The following is an 18,500-nucleotide window of genomic DNA, read 5'->3' on the forward strand; positions in this document are numbered from 1 at the left end:
GTCTGTGTGACTTCAGTCCTTTTATTTTCCATTCTAACATACCATCTAGTCCTTTTTGATACGGAGAGATCCAGGATTAGGGGAGGACAAATTTGTAAAGGAAAAATATTGGTGGAGTTTATGTTTTTAATGTGGGCTGTTGGATAAAAGACTTATTCATAGTTTACACATTTTCTTCCCAATGGCCTGAAACTATTGCCATTCTGCATTCAGCAATCAATATTAGATTTTGAAACTTTCAAGTCAGAGCTTGTCCTTTTCTGGTCTTCTCACCATAGAGATCTGCACATGGAGAGGGGTGGCCATTTTAACAAAGGGTTCCGGGTGAACTGGTTCACCTCTGCAGAACACTTATTTTCTACCTTGCCTGCTACTTAACAGACCACACCTTTATTAGACCTGAGAGTGGAAGGTGGATTTGTTCATGAAGGGGCCAGTGGGAGGCCTCAGGCATTAGAAAAGGCCTGAGATCCTGTCACGCAGCCATTTTTTATCTCTGTGTGTGTGGTTTTTAAAAAAAAATTTTAATGTTTGTTTTTGAGAGAAAGAGAGACAGAGCATGAGTGGGGGAGGGGCAGAGAGAAGGAGACACAGAATCCGAAGCAGGCTCCAGGCTCTGAGCTGTGGCCCCAGAGCCTGATGCGGGGCTCAAACTCACAAGCAGTGAGATCATGACCTGAACTGAAGTCAGGCACTTAACCGACTGAGCCATCCAGGCGCCCCTCTGTGTGTCCATGCTGGTGGAAATGGATTGAACCTCTCTAGCAAATTAAATTTAGATTCAGTGTGTATTTTTTAGGAGTAATACACAGTGATGAGAAGTAGAGGCTAGAACCAGTTCACAGGACAGGTAGAGAATAAAGGTTCTGTGGATGTGAACCCGATCACCTGGATCCTGTGTTAAAATGGCTCACGTTCCCTGCTTGCTGGTATTGTGAGAAGACCAGGTACAGACAGGTTTGACCCGAACTGGCTACAAAAACTGGTTCAGAATTTTGGTAAGGGTGGGAGTTTAGAGAAAGAGGGTTCTAAAAAGGTGTCTCCGGGGAGACTTGCGGGTCAGGGCGCCAAGTTTCTGTATCAGCCACGTAAGGCAGAGATAGCAAAACCAGTGAGAGTTCATCACTGTGACCTACCTACTCATCCTTTCAAATGTTTAAAAGATGATAAAATTGGTTGTTAACCTTTCCTCCTGAAAGCAGGATAAGACACCAGAAAAATTTTAAATAGTCAGCTAACATTTGCAAAATGCTTAACTTTGCTAACGGTTAAGACCAGGTGTGGACAGGTTTGACAAATAAAGAAAAAAAAAATGGAAGTCCTGATGCTGAGAAAGTAGCCACAGTCATGCACTAACTGGTAGCTTTGTACATTGGTTTCATCTTTTTTGTGTGGGGGGAAAAAACAAAGCATAATGAATGCCATAAAAAGTGGCCAAAGGTTCACATTGCTATTACTTTAGTCTATAAAATAATTCAAATTAAAATCCATGTGTTTAAAGATATCTATAGTACTGATATTTAAAATAGAAAAAAAAATTAGGGACGCCTCGGTGGCTCATTTGGTTAAGTGTCTGACTTCAGCTCAGGTCATGATCTTGCAGTCCAGTCTGTGGGTTCAAGCCCCGCGTCGGGCTCTGTGGTAACAGCTCAGAGCCTGGAGCCTGCTTCAGATTCTGTGTCTCCCTCTCTCTGTCTGCCCCTTCCCCTCTCATGCTCTCTCTCTCTCTCTCTCTCAAAAATGAATAAACATTAAAAAAAATTTTTTTAACAAATAAATACAATAGAAAATAGAAAAAAATTGAAAAGAATGTTAAATGTCTAGGGCCGAGGAATGGTTCAATCAATTCTGGTATTTCAAATCAATAGAAGATTTTAAGTCCATTAAAATGATAAACATTAAACCCACATTAAAAAGTGTATATGAGGGGCACCTGGGTGGCTCAGTCGGTTGAGCGTCTGACTTCAGCTCAGGTCATGATCTCACGGTCTGTGAGTTCAAGCCCCGCATCAGGCTCTGTGCTGACAGCTCAGAGCCTGGAGCCTTGCTCAGATTCTGTATCTCCCTCTCTCTCTGCCCCTCCCTTGCTCAAAAATAAATAAAAATATTTTTAAAAAAAAAGTGTATATGAAATACGTGTTGAATAAAAAGTGAAAATAGAAACTGTGCATGTTCCGTTACTGCAGCTCTCTAAAACTGATTTACAGGTATAGATAAAAATGGAAAGAAACCTTAGAGAAAAGTAAATGGTGGTAGTTATGTGATGCTGTTATGGAGGTATTTTTTGTAAGTGCCAAATAATAAAATCTCAAGGAAGAAATTTTGCCCTTGGGAAATCCGAAGTGAAGGTCATCCTAAACACCCGAAATCCCTCCTCCCTGATTGTGACACAGCATGGGGATCTGAACTCATCTCTTTTTCCTCCATAAAAATACTGTGTCTTTTTTAAAGTTATAGAGACTGATGAGTGTGCGTCTTACCTAAAAGATACAAGTGCCCTTATATTCAGAAGATACATAATTCTCCTCTGAAGTAGACTGTCAGTTTTTTGGGATGTTTTGTTTTGTTTTGTTTTGTTTTGCAAAAAGATGATAAGCTTCTCTACCCGGGTGGGCTTTATACCCAAACTCTTTGCAGAGATTATACCTGGGAGCAATTTTAGCTCAGATCTTAGGGACTCTAGAACTGCTTGCTCACTGATTCTGGAAGGACACCAACCCCAAGGGCCCTCTTTATTTACAGCTAAACACTCAGATGTCCCTTTTTTATGAGACTAGCTAGTCCTGGGGGGATTCTTGAGCCCAAAGGGATCATTCCCTTGCCTTGTCCCACTGCAGGGATTCTGGCTGGCTTGGGGTTACCAAACACAGATTATTCCTGTGCCTCCTTCCTAAAAACAACCCTCCAGGTGTGGCAGAATCCCTTGGGAGATTCTGCAAGTCCTGGGCGATGGTTGGGATGAGTGAAGGTGGGGAGCAGCCCTCTGCCCTTTGGGAATGCAGCAGGAAAATGGGGGGGGCACTCTGAGGTAGTTTCCCACCCCATTCAGCCCCCCAGCTCCCCCAAGGGAAGGCTGTCTTGGAGAGTGTGCATGCTTGTCATCTGACTTATTAAGCTGTATCCCATAAGGCTAGCAACCAAAGATACTGAAGTGGCAGCTGATGGCGGTGGGGCCTTATTCAGGCTCATGCAGTGCCATCAGTGTGCTCACGGCAGGGCTCACTCCTCTCCACCCTCTCACGTCTGACACTTCTAGTGAACGAAGCGTGCCTGTCTCTGTGTGACATAGACCTGGTCCATTGGAGAAGTCTCCAAATGCCAAGAAGCAGCCCACATCCTGGTGAGGAGGCTAGGGAGGATCCTGCTCTCTGCACCAAGCAGGGCCAGGGGAGCTGAGGACTAGTCACACCCAGGGGAGAGGAAGGGCCAGTTTCAACACTACTTTTGTGTTTTCTAGGGTAATTCTCTGCTGTGTATGCCCAACGTGCTCAAGCTGTACTTGGAGAATGGACAGACCAAAGCTTTCAAGTTTGAGGCAAACACAACTGTGAAGGTATTTAGAGTAAATCTGAGTCTTTTTCCCAAGGAGAATTTGCTGGCTCCCAGGACCCCCGGGCATCTTGCCCTGAAGCTGTCTTGGTGCTCTTACAACCGTCACGGTCTGGGCACCTATAATAAGCCAAGCACCGTGTTATCTCATTAGTTGTACAACTACCCAGCAAGATGTATTTTTATCACTATCTTCCAGGGGAGGAAATCCGGGATCAGAGGGATGAACCCAAGGTCCTATTACAACTTGTAAACCTTCACCCTTAACCACTGGGCTCCCTGCCTCTTGTATGTGACCCCATTTGCTACCCAAAAGACTAGTGCAGGCAAAGACTCAAGCAGTATGTCAGAGTGGGCCCAAGAGTCTGCATATTCTGTTCTGGGGTGAAGTCAGTTCAACTTCTTTTTGACAGGCTCCTCCGTATGAGGATGGGTGGGAGGAGGTGCTCTGGGGGGGGGGGGGCAGGGGAGAGGTGTACAGACTAGGTAAAGTGTGGTTTTGTCTTCCAGAAGCTTGTAGTCTAGTTGAGGGAGGTTGGACATTCAAGGAGCTCCCAGGTCCCCGGCAGGATGAAATAAGGTCTGCAAAGAGAGGGACAAGGAAGTACTCTGCTTGCAAGGGAAAGAGCACCATCTGCTCCTTCCTGTCAGAGAAGACTTTGCAAAAAAACAGCTGGACCTGAGCTAAGCTTTGAAGGGCAGTCAAGAATTCAGTAAGGGAAGGTGGGGACACGACTGTTGGCAGGGGTTGGGGGTACTAATGCACATGTACTAATGCAGAGAGCCAATAAGACAGGCATTGCCCAGGAAGTAGTAATCTATCCAATGACACTGGACCACAGGCCATTTTCTTTTAGGAGGAGTGAGAGAGGGCGCAGGCTGGCTGGGGACGGCGTTGAGTGACATTCATAGAGAGTAAGGGATGGCACAACAGTTTCTGAACAAGAGAGTAAATGGTGTTAGAGTGAGGCTCCAGTGAAGAAGCAGACAAAGGGGTTCAGGTGGGCAGCTATACATACAGTAGCCAAGACATACACACGTACACACACACTCACACACAGGTACCCCCCCCCCATGCACACATATGTGCATACAGCCAGTGTTCCTCTCTGTCACCTTCCTTTGGCAATTCCTAGAGCTGCTCCAAATGCCCTATCCAATTCTTGCCTCAGCATGACTGAGGAGAAGCTGGAGAAAGCCTCTCTGCACTGGGGAAGACCAGACTCAGAGGAGGAAGAGGAGGGAGGAATGGATTTGTTAAGTGTTTACCACATGTCTGCTTTCCTGGGCACTTCCTTGTGTACTGTCTCCTTTAATGCCTCCAGTAACGTTGTAAAGTGATGAGTATTATCCCCATTTTGCACATGATAACACAGGCCCAAGAGATGCCCAAATTGTCAGGGTCAACTAGCTCATAACTGGCTTCAAACTTGGTCTATTTCTGAACCCTGCATCAAAGCTTGCCACACTACCATTCTGCACCAAAGTTTTGCAAACGAATTAGACAAGGTTTCTACTCCTGTCATCTTTGATCTAAAAGCATTGGAGTGGCGGGGGGGGTGGGGGTGCGCCTTGGTGGCTCAGTCGGTTTAGTGTCCGACTTTGGCTCAGGTCATGATCTCACAATTCGTGAGTTCGAGCCCCGCATCGGGCTCTGTGCTGACAGCTTAGAGCCTGGAGCCTGCTTAGAATTCTGTGTCTCCCTCTCTCTCTGCTCCTCCCCACTCATGCTCTGTCTCTCTCTCCTTCAAAAATAAATAAAAACATTAAAAAAAAAAAAGCATTGGAATCGGGTGCCTGGGTGGCTCCCTTGGTTAAGCGTCCAACTCTTGATTTCAGCTCGGGTCATGATCTCATGGTTCATGGGATCGAACCTCGCATTGGGCTCCGTGCTGACAGCATGAAGCCTGCTCGGGATTCTCTCTCTCTGTCTTTCTCTCTCAAAATAAATAAATAAATAAACATTAAAAGAAGTGCACTGGAATGGAAGAGAATGATTTATTTAGAGTGAGCCCCGCTTTGGTGGCCAAAAAGACTTTGAGATGATTTATAATAAAAGCACACACCACAAAGGAATTAGATCCAAGATGATAGGTAGACAGAGTTGGGGAAATGAGCAAGGATTTAGCTGGTAGAATACTGGTTAATTTTACTTTCTCTGTAGTAACCAAAATTTTAAAAGCAAGTCTTTTAGTTCTTTATGACAGAGAGGCTTGAGGGAAGATACAAACAAATCCTGTGGGTCAAAAAAAAAAAAAAAATTTACTGTCAATTCATGATTGACATGAACTTTTCTTCCTGGCTCCCTTACAAAGGGGAGCAAAGCTTTTACCTTAGAAAACCCACTTTCTCTAAGTCTAGAAAAATAATATATCATTCAACCCAGTGAACATTTGTGTGCCAGAAGAGCTGTCAGGGATGAAGAAACAAATTCCTCAGTGTCACACCCAAAAGGAGCCCAGAGACATGGCGTGGGGCCTGGGGGGGGGGGGGCGGGGAGGAGAGGAGACCTGGGGCTAACTCAGTGTAAACCGAGGCAGGTGCAGTGTGCTCAGGGTCATGACAGTGGGACATAAAAATGGTGTGGTAGGGGCACCTGGGTGGCTCAGTCGGCTAAGCGTCCGACTTTGGCTTAGGTCATGATCTCTTAGGTTCGTGGGTTTGATCCCCACATCGGGCTCTGTGCTGACAGCTTAGAGCCTGGAGCTTGCTTTGAATTCTATGTCTTCCTCTCTCTCTGTTCCTCCCCCGTTCATGCTCTGTCTCTCTCTCTCTCCTTCAAAAATAAATAAAAACATTAAAAAAAAAATTTTTTTTTAAATGGTGTGGTAAGGCTGCAGGGCACAGAGACCTGCCAGCTGGAGGGCAAGGAAAAACCTCCAGGGAGGCTGACTTGGAAAGATAGACAGACTTTTGACAGGAATAGGCCATGAGCGGTGTGTGAAGACAGCATCCACGGGGAATGGGGAATGGCATCTACAAAGACCCAAAGTTGGGAACTTTGGACAAGAGGACAGGGCTTGTGAGCAGAGTGCATTGGAAGAGGCAGCAGAAGATCAAGTGGGAGACGTGGATTGGCACCCGATACTGGAGAGCTTTGAATATTAAGCTGAGGAGTTTGGATTTGGCCTAGTGGGCCATGGGGTGGGGGAGGGTATCCCTGAATATTCTTGAGCAAGAGAGCATAATCAGTACACAGCACAAGGTTTAGACAACTTCCTGTAGATCAGGGGTCAGCAAACTTTTTCTGTAAAAGGCCAAAATGTAAATATTTTAGGTTTTACAGGCTGTAGGGTCTCTGTCACAGTTCCTCAACTCTGCCATTGTAGCAAACAGACATGGCTGTGTTCCCATATAACTTTAATTACAAAACCAAGCAGGGGGCTGGATTTGACCTATGGGCTGTGATTTGCCGACCTCTGCTCTAGATGCAAGGTGGAGGTCAGATGGATAGTAAGGTGATCACTAGCATACCACTCTGCAAGGTGGAGAAATGTGTGAGCTCAAGGCACAGTAGACACTGGAGGATGGAGAGGGAGACAGAGTCAAGAGACGGCCTCTCCATCGAGGCCAGTGCAAAGCAGGCATTAGATTAATGTTGAGTTAGATGGATTATTCAGGACTTGGTCTCACTGGTGAGTTATGGAGGGTGATGGAGCAAGTAGAAAGAGGATTCAGACTAGCAGGTAGCACCTGAAGTTTTGGCACTTACTAAACCTGAGCTTTTGGCGGGACATCTCTAATGAGTCTGTGATGATTATTGATTCATTGAGTAAAGGTTTATTGAACATTACTGAATCCCAGGCTTTGGAGATCTAGTGGAGCACAAGAGAGGCAGGGTTCATATTCTAAGGAGTTTACCATCTAGTGGGTGAAAGACAGTAAACAAGAAAACACATATTAGCGGCTAGCAGGTACTGAACACTTGCCATCTGCTAGGTACCATTCAGGCAGAATAAAGAATTTAACCAGGGACACACAACTGGTAGTGGTGGTATGGGTCTAGAACCCATTCACTTAACTTTATTATACTGTCTCTTACTAAAGAACATAGCTGTTATTGAAGCAAATATTAAATATTGATGAGGGAAATAAACAGGATCTTGGGACAGAGAAGGGAAGGGTCAATCATATTTAGATACAGTGACCAGAGAAGGCATCTCCAAGGAGAGGGAAACAGCTTTGTGAGGAGTGATGGGAAAAGTGTGCCAGGCAGAGGGAACAGCATGTGTGAATGCCTTGTGGTAGCAAAGACCTTGTGATAACATAGGGCCACTGTAGTGAATGTAGGAGAGGAATGTGGCATGGCAACTCTAATGGCTCAGCAGTAATTATCATTCCACCCTACCAGCCACTCTGAGACAGAGGCATCATTATCCATTTTGCAGGAAGAAATTGAGGTTCAGAAATGTTAGATTGATTTCCCAGTTGCAGAGCTGGGTAGGTGGTGGGATTCTGTCTGGTTAGCAGTTGGAAATGCAGACTCCAGCGAGAGTATGAATCCAGAGACCTTGAAGAGAGGCATGAGCCTCCAGCACATGGCTTCAGCCTTCCAAGAGACAAGAGAGGATGACTGTATGGATGTGCTGGAGCCCCGAAGAGAGGGGAGCAGTGGGTGTAGGGCCATGAGGGGTGATGAGAAGTCCCTTATGTAGCCTGGGAAGATTCAGCTGCCTGAGTTGGCAGTGGACCCAGCCAGCACAGGCTTTTTTTCTCCCCAGCTGCACCAAGGGGCAGAGAAAAGGTCAAGGAGGTCCTCCCTGCTCTGTGCCTGAGCACGACGGCCAGCCTGCTCTTTGGGTGACTCTTATGTCTCTCTGTGCCTGGCAGGACATCATCCTCACTGTGAAGGAGAAGCTGTCCATCCGAAGCATGGAGTACTTTGCACTGGCCCTGGAAGAGCAGTACAACATCTCACGGCTGCACCTACTGCATGAGGAGGAACTTATCCAGCAGGTATACCTGCTCCTTGTGAAGAGAGCCGGGCTGGGCAAGCTACACAACTCAGCCAGAATCTTTGGGATAGGGCCCAGCACATCAGCACTTTCTCATGCCTTCACTCAGCCTGGGGATAACAGGGCAAAAATCAGGACTGATTTTCATATGAAGTATGTGGGGTCCCATTTTGCAGATGTGGAGATAGTGACTTAGAAAGATAAGATGACTGGGGTACCTGGGTGGCTCACTCAGTTCAGCATCTGACTCAGTTTCGGCTCCAGTCATGATCTCCTGGTTTGTGAGTTTGAGCACAGCACTGGGCTCTGCTCTGACAGTGTGGAGCCTGCTTGGGATTCTGTCTCTCCCTCTCTCTTGGCCCATCCCCCATTTGCTCTCTCTGTCTTTCTTGAAATGAATAAATAAACTTAAAAAAGAAGATAAGGTGACTTACTCAAGGTAATGAAACCAATAGAGCCCCATCTTTTGCTTCCAGCTCTGATGATCTTTGAAAAGTCAGAGAAGCATTTCTTACTGGGTGTAAGCCCTTTTTCTGAGACTTACCCCTAAGCTGGTCCCTGATGGATTGGCAGGGCATAGTCTGTCTGTACCAATCAGTCTTTCAGCCTTTCAGTGATTTGTCATACCAACTTTTTAACATGTCTGTTCCATTAGCATTGAAAAAGAAAATCAAATGAAATCCCCAAGATAGTTGAAGTAGGAAAAAAAGTGAGGTGCATAATAAAACAATGTATACTATACTATTATTTGTGGAAAATAAAATAATACACATATATAGAAACACACACACACACACACACACACACACACAGTCTCTGAAGGGGCATATAGGAGACTGGAAGTAGATTTCTTTTGGAAAGGAGAACAATTTGATGGGGTCAGTGGGAAACTTTGTTCTTTTGAGCCTTTTACATTTTATACCCATGGGAAAGTCAAGAGCAAAGGTCTGCAGCTGTTTTGGGAAACACTAAAATTGAAATCTCTGAGGACTTTCATTATCTCCTTTTTTTTTTTTTTTTTTAAGTTACTTTGTGGAATAGCTGTGAGAACAAAGGCAGTTAGAGGATTAACTATGTCCCTTACCCATTGCAGGTGGTAGAAAGGGAGGAGTCACATGACTACCGCTGCCTCTTCAGGGTGTGTTTTGTTCCCAAGGACCCCCTGGACCTCCTGAAAGAAGATCCTGTGGCCTTTGAATACCTCTACCTGCAGGTGACTGGATCTGCCCTTCCTAAAATAACAGTGGTTTTTCTCAAAGATGGCACATTGGGTGATTTTGAACATGAGCTTAAGGCAGTTAAGCAACTCCCTGGTAGGGATTATCTATCTGAAGAATAGGCTTGATTATCCTTCAGAATAGTTGCTGTCTTGGGGCGCCTGGGTGGCGCAGTCGGTTAAGCGTCCGACTTCAGCCAGGTCATGATCTCGCGGTCCGTGAGTTCGAGCCCCGCGTCAGGCTCTGGGCTGATGGCTCGGAGCCTGGAGCCTGTTTCCGATTCTGTGTCTCCCTCTGTCTCTGCCCCTCCCGCGTTCATGCTCTGTCTCTCTGTGTCCCAAAAATAAATAAAAAACGTTGAAAAAAAAATTAAAAAAAAAAAAAAAAAAAAAAAAAAGAATAGTTGCTGTCTTAGGATATTTGCTACGTATTAATGAAATTTAGGCTTAGCCCTCAATGTGGATGATACATTTTCTACTAACATTTAGAGCTACAGTTTTTTATTGCTTCGAGTGGCATTAGTGCTTCAAAGCCTTATTTAGTTTTTTAAAATGTTTATTTATTTTTGAGAAGGAAAGTGAGTGTGCATGGGGGAGAGGCAGAGAGATGGGGGAGAGAGAGCATCCTAAGCAGGCTCTGTGCTGTCAGTACAGAGCCTGACACAGGGCTTGATCCCATTAACCGTGAGATCATGACCTGAGCCGAAATCAAGAGTTGGATGCTCAACTGACTGAGCCACCCAGGCTCCCCTTCAAAGCCTTATTTTAGAAACAATGAAAAGGAGTCTTGGGAAGCTCACATGATTTTTCCAGGCCATGCATTTGATGGCAGAGCCAAAAATTGGTTCCTTGACCCTTAGCCTGGTGTTCCCCCTACTTTGCCTGCTTGGGTGAGATGTATCATGTCATTTTTCTGCTGATGAAAAAAGAATCATTTCCAAGGTATTGCCATTGTACCAATGAGGTAACTCAAACTAGATGAATTAACTTGCCCAAATCTTACAGAAATGATGGCAGCAAATAATACCAAAACTAGTTTATATTTGTGTAATGCTGTGTCCTTATGCCTCCTTTCATACGTTATCTAATTTAAACCTCACAGAAACAGCGTAAGGTAGACTTGACTGCATTTAGCAATGAGAAGACACCAATGTTCAGAGTCTTAGTAAGTCAACCAAGGTCACATAGCCAAGAATTGGCAGAGCCGGGTCTCAGAGCCTTTCACCTGAAAGAACTAGGAACACAATCCATGTATTCTCGTTTCCCAATTCCTCTGATGTAATCTCTTCTAGAGCTGCAGTGATGTGCTCCAGGAGCGCTTTGCGGTAGAAATGAAATGTAGCTCTGCGCTCCGGCTCGCAGCCCTGCACATCCAGGAGCGGATCTACGCATGTGCCCAGCCGCAGAAGATCTCTTTGAAGTACATAGAGTGAGTGGCAGGCGACTTCTACGTGCCGTCAACAGCAGCTGGGCTGCATTTATAACTTGGCTGGCTCCTGGCCAGGATGGCCAGATTCCACAGAAAGATGATACTCACCAACCTGCCCATCTGTCTGTTGTCTTTCCATCCATTTCCCTCCCCACTGTCTCGGACCCAGCCCAGCTCCCCCAGATGTCAGAATCTGGCTGCGCACTTGGGGGCAGAAGCCAACTGCAGATAGAATGACACAGGATCCCTTTGTAGATTCCCAGTTCCTGAGAGAATGTCTTGGGATATCCGTTGACAACATCAGTGTAAAGCTCTTCTGAGGGCAGAAATGCCTTGGAAATTAATCTTGTGTGAACCAGTTGTGTGGTATTATATTCCTATTAGAGCAGTTTCAAGTCCTGGGATTCCAACACGTCCTGGTTCATAGGCTAAGTTTTCATTTTTCTCTGGGAAGCATCACCCAGGTTTGCTAAGCCATTCACCAAATCTCAACTGTGTCCTGTCTGGGCATCAAAATCAAATGGGGAATCATAATTAAAACATAAAACAGATCCTTGACCCTATTCCTGAAATACTGGGTTAAATCTCTAGGGAATGAGACCTGAGGATCTGTATTCTTATCCAGTTTGTTGGAGAATTTTGAGGCTGTTAGGCTGGCACCATTCTGAAGCATAACCTCAAGGATTTACAGGTGCTGTGTGAGAATGTATTATACATATGTGATCAGTATTCCTGATATGTATTATAGTAAAAAAAAAAAAAAGATTGAGATCTCTTCTGATTAACAGAGTATCATACCACACCAAAAGCAACAAGCTCCCAGAAAGATAAGTGGGGCTTAGTTCCTGAATGGCTGGGATTTTTGTGGAGAGAATGCATGCGTATTAAATATATATAAATATATGATATTTAATACATAAAGTTATAAATGCATTTTATGTATATTTACACACACTTATGTATACATGTAGATTCTTCTGTTGAGAAAGAGGCTCATAATTGCAGTGTTCTGGGAACACTAAGTTCCTGAATGAAGTGTAATTATGCTCTTCATTAGAGCCGGGTGCACTGTAAAAATGGTGTCTCCGATATCTCATGGCAGGAAGGACTGGGGAATAGAGAACTTTATATCTCCAACTTTACTCCGAAACATGAAAGGCAAAGACATCAAGAAAGCCATTAGCTTCCACATGAAGAGGAACCAGAATTTGCTGGAACCCCGACAGAAGGTAATGTTGTGGCCTCTGATGACACCAACCCTTCCCCTCCCCCAGCTGTCTGTTGTGAAACCTCAGGGAAAGCATTTTCAACATTGTGTGGATTTTAGGCAAGTGAATAACTCTAATTTAAGTCTTTGTTTCCTCCTATTTAAGCAACTTATTTCTGCTGCCCAGCTTCGTTTAAATTATCTACAGATCCTTGGGGAACTCAAGACGTATGGTGGAAAAATCTTTAATGCTACTCTAATGGTACGTATGACAGAAATGCAGATCTCTACTCTTAGAAGGGAATTTAGAGGTCCTCTGAAGATCAGTGTATCTTTTGGCCTAAAATTCCTGAGGACCTGTCAGGTATTTGTTTGGGAAGTGAAATATGACACCATTGGGGAGTGTGTATCATGCTTGGTGCCAGCCCTCTGGCAGATGCTGGGGGAGGCAGAACTCAATAAACCTTGATTTCCACCCTCAAACGATGAAACAAAGTACCCAACAGACAAAAGAGGCCATGAGAAAGGCACAGGACTACTGCTGTGGAGTTTGAAGACAGAGGGTACCGCTGCTGGCTTCTGGTTGAGTATGGGAAGGAGGATGGATTAGGAAAAAGCGAGAAGGTTGGATTGACCAGATTTCAGTAAGGAGGAAAGGCATTCTGAGGGGAGGGAAATGGACGAGTTTACTCTGGCACTTTGGGTATATAAAGGCGAAGTGGAAGAATTGGAAATCATGAAAGAAATATGAAAATGTATGATTGACTGCTAGGCTATGGCCCTGATTGTTCATAAGGGAAGAACTACAGGTGGATCTGAGAAGGGAAAAGAGAAGCAAAAGAGCCCTCTCCTTTGTTACTCATTCCTCCCCCAGCTTTCTTTTTGGAGCCTGGGCCTGGTGCTCTGTGCTTTTCAGCAGTGACTGGTGGGCTGCCTCTCACAGGAACTCTCCCCCACTGCACTGTTTAGGCAGCCCCAGAACCCTCCAGCACAAAACCACACAATTTGCCAATTAGAGATTTATGTACATATATAAATGTATACGTACTTATATATACATATACATACATATACATATATATACACGTATACATACATATATATACATATATATATATATATATGTATATATATGTATAAACAAAGCTCCTTTCAGTATATTTGGTGTGCTTCTCAGTCATTTACAATGATGGGTCAGATTAATCAGATTGCTGACCTAACAATGTAGGTAGAAAAAGGGAATCAATGTTTTGACAGAAAGGAAGAGTATCTGATAGGGGAGGGGAAAAATAGTTGAGTCTTTGTATGAGTAGGTGACAAAAGGTTGGAAAGGAGACTAGATCCACAGAAAGGAAGGCTTAAAGGGCCAATGGGCCCTGGGCCAATCCTATCCTCTCCCAGCTGTCAAGTTCCTGTCCCCAGTCTCCCTTTACTTGTCCTACCTAAGGTAAGAACTGGTAGTGGGAGAAGCCAGCCACATTGAACTGGCTTAGGATGCTTGCTGGACACTAGGGACTCCCAGGGAACCTAACATGAGTACAACACTTGAATACAAATAATTATGGTAAGAAGTCACAGCTCAGTGCTATCAGAGCTGTGCAGAGGCTGTGGGGTGGGAACGACATGGAGGAAACGGACTACTCTGGCTTGAGGAGACAGATCAAGCGGATGTTTTCCATAGGCAGTAGGTTTTGATGGAGTCTTTTATTTATTTTTTATTTTATTTTATTTTATTTTTTGATGGATTCTTTTAAAGAGGGGTCAGGATTTCACTGGGACACAGCATGAATATTGGCACATGGGTGTGAAAGCACAGGTTGTGTTTGTGGAACAGGTAACAGCCCCATGGTCTGGCTCTCTATTGGGAAGGGTCTTATGGGAGATATATTTATACTTAATTTAGCTGTCAATGGGGCCCAGATTAGGCTATTGCCTAATTTAGTAGTCTAGGAAAGAGGTGGTGAGGGAGGACCTGAAATCAAAATCAAGGAGTTGGCCAAGAGGGATATCGTGTCTTACATGTGCAATGTGTTTTCACTAGCTTGTGAATGAAAACTAATTCCTCTTCCACCCTAATGCAGTTACAGGATAGAGAATCCTACATTGCCCTGCTAGTTGGAGCCAAGTATGGGATTAGCCAAATTATCAGTAGCAAACTCAACATCATGTCCACACTGGCAGAGTTTGCAAACATCAGCCGTGTAGAGCTGACAGAAGAGTCTGAGAAAGTGAGCATGGTCAAAGTGTATCTTCAGGATGTCAAGGTAATGCATGGGGAAGAAATTTTGAATCCAACTTCTGTAATTTGGGGCTAAATCATTCTAGGGTAGTTTATGAGAGTATAGATATTAACAAAGTCTAATATCCAGCATTTGCTTAAGAGGATGAGTTGTCCATCCTGTACCATCAAAAGGAAAATAATGAACATGGTGTGTTTTCTTGGGAGGGTCCTAAGATAATTTTTGTGTGTAAACTGAGCTTGGACTATATACTTTCCTGACGGGTTCAGAAACTTAGATGGGAGTACCACACGATTTTATCTCATGTATGGGACCCAAATGGCTGCCCAAGAGTTTTGAGTGGCAGCCATTAAAATGGATATATGATGCGGGGTACTTCCTGGGCCTCTCTGGAAGGTCCTACATTTACCCTGCCTTCCTTTGCTTTAATTCTGACGGGCTCAAGGGTGGTGCTTCATTTTTCTCATCACCCTCTTCTTCCTTCTCCATTTGCTCTCCTTTTCATTTTCCAGGTCAGGTCTTGAAGGGGCCTCACTGTATGAATGGTCAGGGTGGGGTGGGGTTGTTGGGATGGGGAGGCTGGACTAGGGGATGAAGAGGCAGGAGACCTCATAGAGATTGAATGGGAGGAACCCACTGTGTGTAAGTGAGTGTGTGTGTACATGTACGTGTGGTTGTGTGTATGTGTGCATGTATGCTTATTTCAAGTCTTGCAGGTGAGAATATGAGATACCAGGAGGCCTGCCTGTGGGCCATGGCTGGATTTACTCAGAATCTCTCACTGGCCCCACATGGCCTTGTTGTCAGTCTTCAAACTGAGGCCACTATCCCTTGGCCCTTTATCTAAGAACTCTCTTTAACTTCAAAGGTTCTGACATTGCTGCTGGAATCCAACAGTGCAAAAGACCTAGCCTGCCTGATTGCTGGGTACTACAGGCTGTTTGTTGACCCAGTTACCTCCATTTTCCTCTGGCCAGGAAACAAACAACAGGTGCACCGGGTATCTGCTGAAGAAGGTGAGGCTTGCTCCAGTAAGGGCAGGCCCTTTTCATAGCCTTAAGGGAAGGGGATGAATTGAGTTGAACTGAGACTTCCACCCAAGTGGATGAGAGCTATTTTTCCATTTATTTAATGGTGAACAGTTGATTTTTCTAAAGTCCTAAATGGAGTTTTCTCTATGTATCTGAGAGTCCCTGAAAGCCAAGATAGGCTATTGAAGGTCTCCGATTCCCTGTAGTATTTCCTAAAATCGTCTCCAAAATCCACTGTATTTTGTCTTTATTTACTGGCAAAAAAGATGTCATTCATTTATTCAGAAAGTATAGATGACCGTTTTTTATTCCATGTGTATGTGCTCTTCTGCATTTTCTTGAATTATAATAGAAATTCTCAACCTTACATGTTTAGAAAAAGGGGATACCTGGATATAGAAGGGAGTCAAAATCATATATAAGAAATGAGGTAGTGGAGGCCAGATAAGATGATCAGTCTCCCAGGCCAGCTCCCAGTTTCTATCAGGCTTTTGCTTCAGCACTATTGATGCAGCATTTTCCCACTGGTTTGCTGATAAATGTTGAAACACTCCCACTACAGCTAATTCCAGGCTATCAATATGATGTCACTGAATGTGGAGATGGGAAGAGATACTCAGTAGCATAACATTATATAGCATTCCTCCATTTGGATCAAATAGACATAAATAATCTCGAGAGATCAGATGATAGTAAGATAAAGTAAAAAATAATTAGGAAGTAATGAGTTTTTGGTACTTGCTGTTTTGGTTTTAACACAGTTTATGAACATGGGATGATACCTTAGAGTCTAATCAGGTAGACAATGCAGAGTGGCAGCAATTGTGAAGGTCTGCTGGCAGGAGGGAGTACTGCTGGGGCAGGTGCATGACACCAAGGGCAAGGTCATGATCTGTTGAAGCTCTCTATAGTGGCTGGAGCATGTGAAGCCTTCAGGGGATGACCAGGCTGTTGAGGAGGGGTTGGGGCCACACTGTGAGGGGGTGACCAGGCTGAGGAGGAATTGGGGCAGCTCTGTGAGAGGCCTTAACCCGTGGGAGAGCTTAGACTCTTCCCTGTAGGCAGAGGATGCCATGGAGGGGGTTTAAGTAGAGTGTGATGTGAACAGAGAGAAGTTTTGAGAAAGATCATTCTGGAGGCTAATGGTAGAAGAGAGATTGGAGGCCTGGCTCAATGCCCCCATCCTTCCAACCATGAATCCTTCCTACCATGAATCCTTCCTGAGTACCAGCGGCTAGCTGGGTTTTCACCTCCCTAAAAGCTCCATAGCACCAGGGGGTCCCCAAGGCCAGGCTTCAAAATGGTGCCAGCCTACCCACCTCAGAATCCCACAAAAAGTTGCCAAGAATACAGATTCTCAGCCCCCACTCCCTAGATATTTGATTTATTATATCAGGGATAGGGCCAAGGATCTGTTTTATTTTTAAAATATGATTCCCCATCTGATTTTGATGCCCAGACAGGACAGAGCTGGGATTTGAGGAGGGGCTTAGCAAACCTAGGTGATGCTGCCTGTAGCAAAGTGAAATCCAGCCACATACCTCCGTGCTTCCATGAACACATAGCTCTCCTCAGAAGTAACAATGTCCCCATTAGGCAGTTCAGGTAGATGTGGGAAAGGAGCCCTGATGTGTGGGGAGAACATGGAATCTGGAGGCCCACAGGTCCTGTGTCAGCCAGCACAGCGTGATCTGGGCAAGGCACCCTGGAGAATTGGAGGGCAGGCAGGGTAAGGGTGGGAGGACACAAGCCTCTCCCAGTCCCTGAATATAACCCCCGGTGTCCCTTGTGTTACAGGCTATGAATCCAGGGCGTGCAGCGACTCTGAGGAGTCCTCTGAAGTGGACTGCGTGCTGGAGCCTCTCTCCGACAGACACCTGCTGAAGCTGGGCCCCTGCAGACCACTCACAAAAGAGGAGCAGCCTCCTGGGGACAGCCCCACACCTGAGGTGGCCAGGAGGGGCCCGAGCACCTCCGGGGCCAGCAGCATGACAGATAGTGCTGAGTCCGAGGCATCCGACTCAGCCAACACTGAGAGCCGAGGCTGCAGGACCAGTGGCTCCAGTGAATCCATGGATGCCCTAGAAGAGGATGACTTGGACACTTGCTCCTCCAGCAGGTCTGGCTTCTTCCACTCTAGCTCGCCGGGCTTCCCAGAGAGTCGTGATTCCAACAGCCAAGAGGAGAGAAGCAGTATTGAAACCAGTGGCTTCCTCTGTCTCCTGGACCTGGCCCAGAGAGCCAACCCTCCATGCCAGAAGACTGAGTTTTCTGAGAGTCCCGCTCCTGAGACTTTCAGTTGGGGACCAGAACTGAGTGCGGTCCGGCTGGACCCCAGGCTATATGAGGACAGTCGGACAGATTACTATAGCCTGTGCTCCAGTGTCTCCCTGGCCAGCCACCAGAGCGACAGCTCAGAGAGCACAGCTTCCCGGCAGGGTGGGGGCCTGGCAGCCTGGGGTCAGCAGGGCTGGATGGAGGCCCAGCCCAGCTCCACTCTGGAAGCCCTGGGCCCACACCTGCCTCTGGCCTTTGAGGATGGCAGCTCAGATGAGGAGTACTATGACGCAGCCGACAAGCTCACACCCCCAGACGCCCTCTCAGGTGAGCCCTCCCCAGCAGGTCTGCACAGACTCCAGGCGGCTTCTGAATACCCAGCAGGGGCAGGGACCAAACTTGAAGCACGCTCCTTGTCCTTGTTTGAGAAGGCCCACCCGGGCTCAGCGGACCAAATTATATGTGTCATAACTTCAAGTCAGGGGTACAAGGGAGGTTCGGGGAACTGTGGGCCAGCAGAGATGGGAGGCACCAATTCAACAATGGGAATCAGGAAAGGCTTCCCAGAAGAGGTGGCAGATGTGCTGGGCCTTGTG

General features: G+C 45.7%; 1 protein-coding gene across 3 annotated transcripts in view; it reads left to right on the forward strand.

The window, feature by feature from the left end:
- The window catches only part of FRMPD1 (FERM and PDZ domain containing 1), an 88,945-nt gene that overhangs the window by 65,319 nt on the left and 5,126 nt on the right, over window positions 1-18,500 (forward strand). For all 3 annotated transcript variants that reach the window (XM_078436669.2, XM_078436670.2, XM_078436668.2), the window contains exons 7-15: window positions 3,458-3,553; window positions 8,380-8,505; window positions 9,598-9,717; window positions 11,013-11,149; window positions 12,252-12,378; window positions 12,523-12,618; window positions 14,438-14,620; window positions 15,465-15,612; window positions 17,425-18,231. In XM_078436669.2, coding sequence (XP_078292795.2) covers window positions 3,458-3,553; window positions 8,380-8,505; window positions 9,598-9,717; window positions 11,013-11,149; window positions 12,252-12,378; window positions 12,523-12,618; window positions 14,438-14,620; window positions 15,465-15,612; window positions 17,425-18,231 — 1,840 coding nt within the window. The remainder of the gene's footprint in view (window positions 1-3,457; window positions 3,554-8,379; window positions 8,506-9,597; window positions 9,718-11,012; window positions 11,150-12,251; window positions 12,379-12,522; window positions 12,619-14,437; window positions 14,621-15,464; window positions 15,613-17,424; window positions 18,232-18,500) is intronic.

The sequence above is a fragment of the Panthera onca genome, chromosome D4 (genome assembly GCF_046562875.1).
Source record: "Panthera onca isolate mPanOnc1 chromosome D4, mPanOnc1 haplotype 2, whole genome shotgun sequence".
Lineage (NCBI taxonomy): Eukaryota > Metazoa > Chordata > Mammalia > Carnivora > Felidae > Panthera > Panthera onca.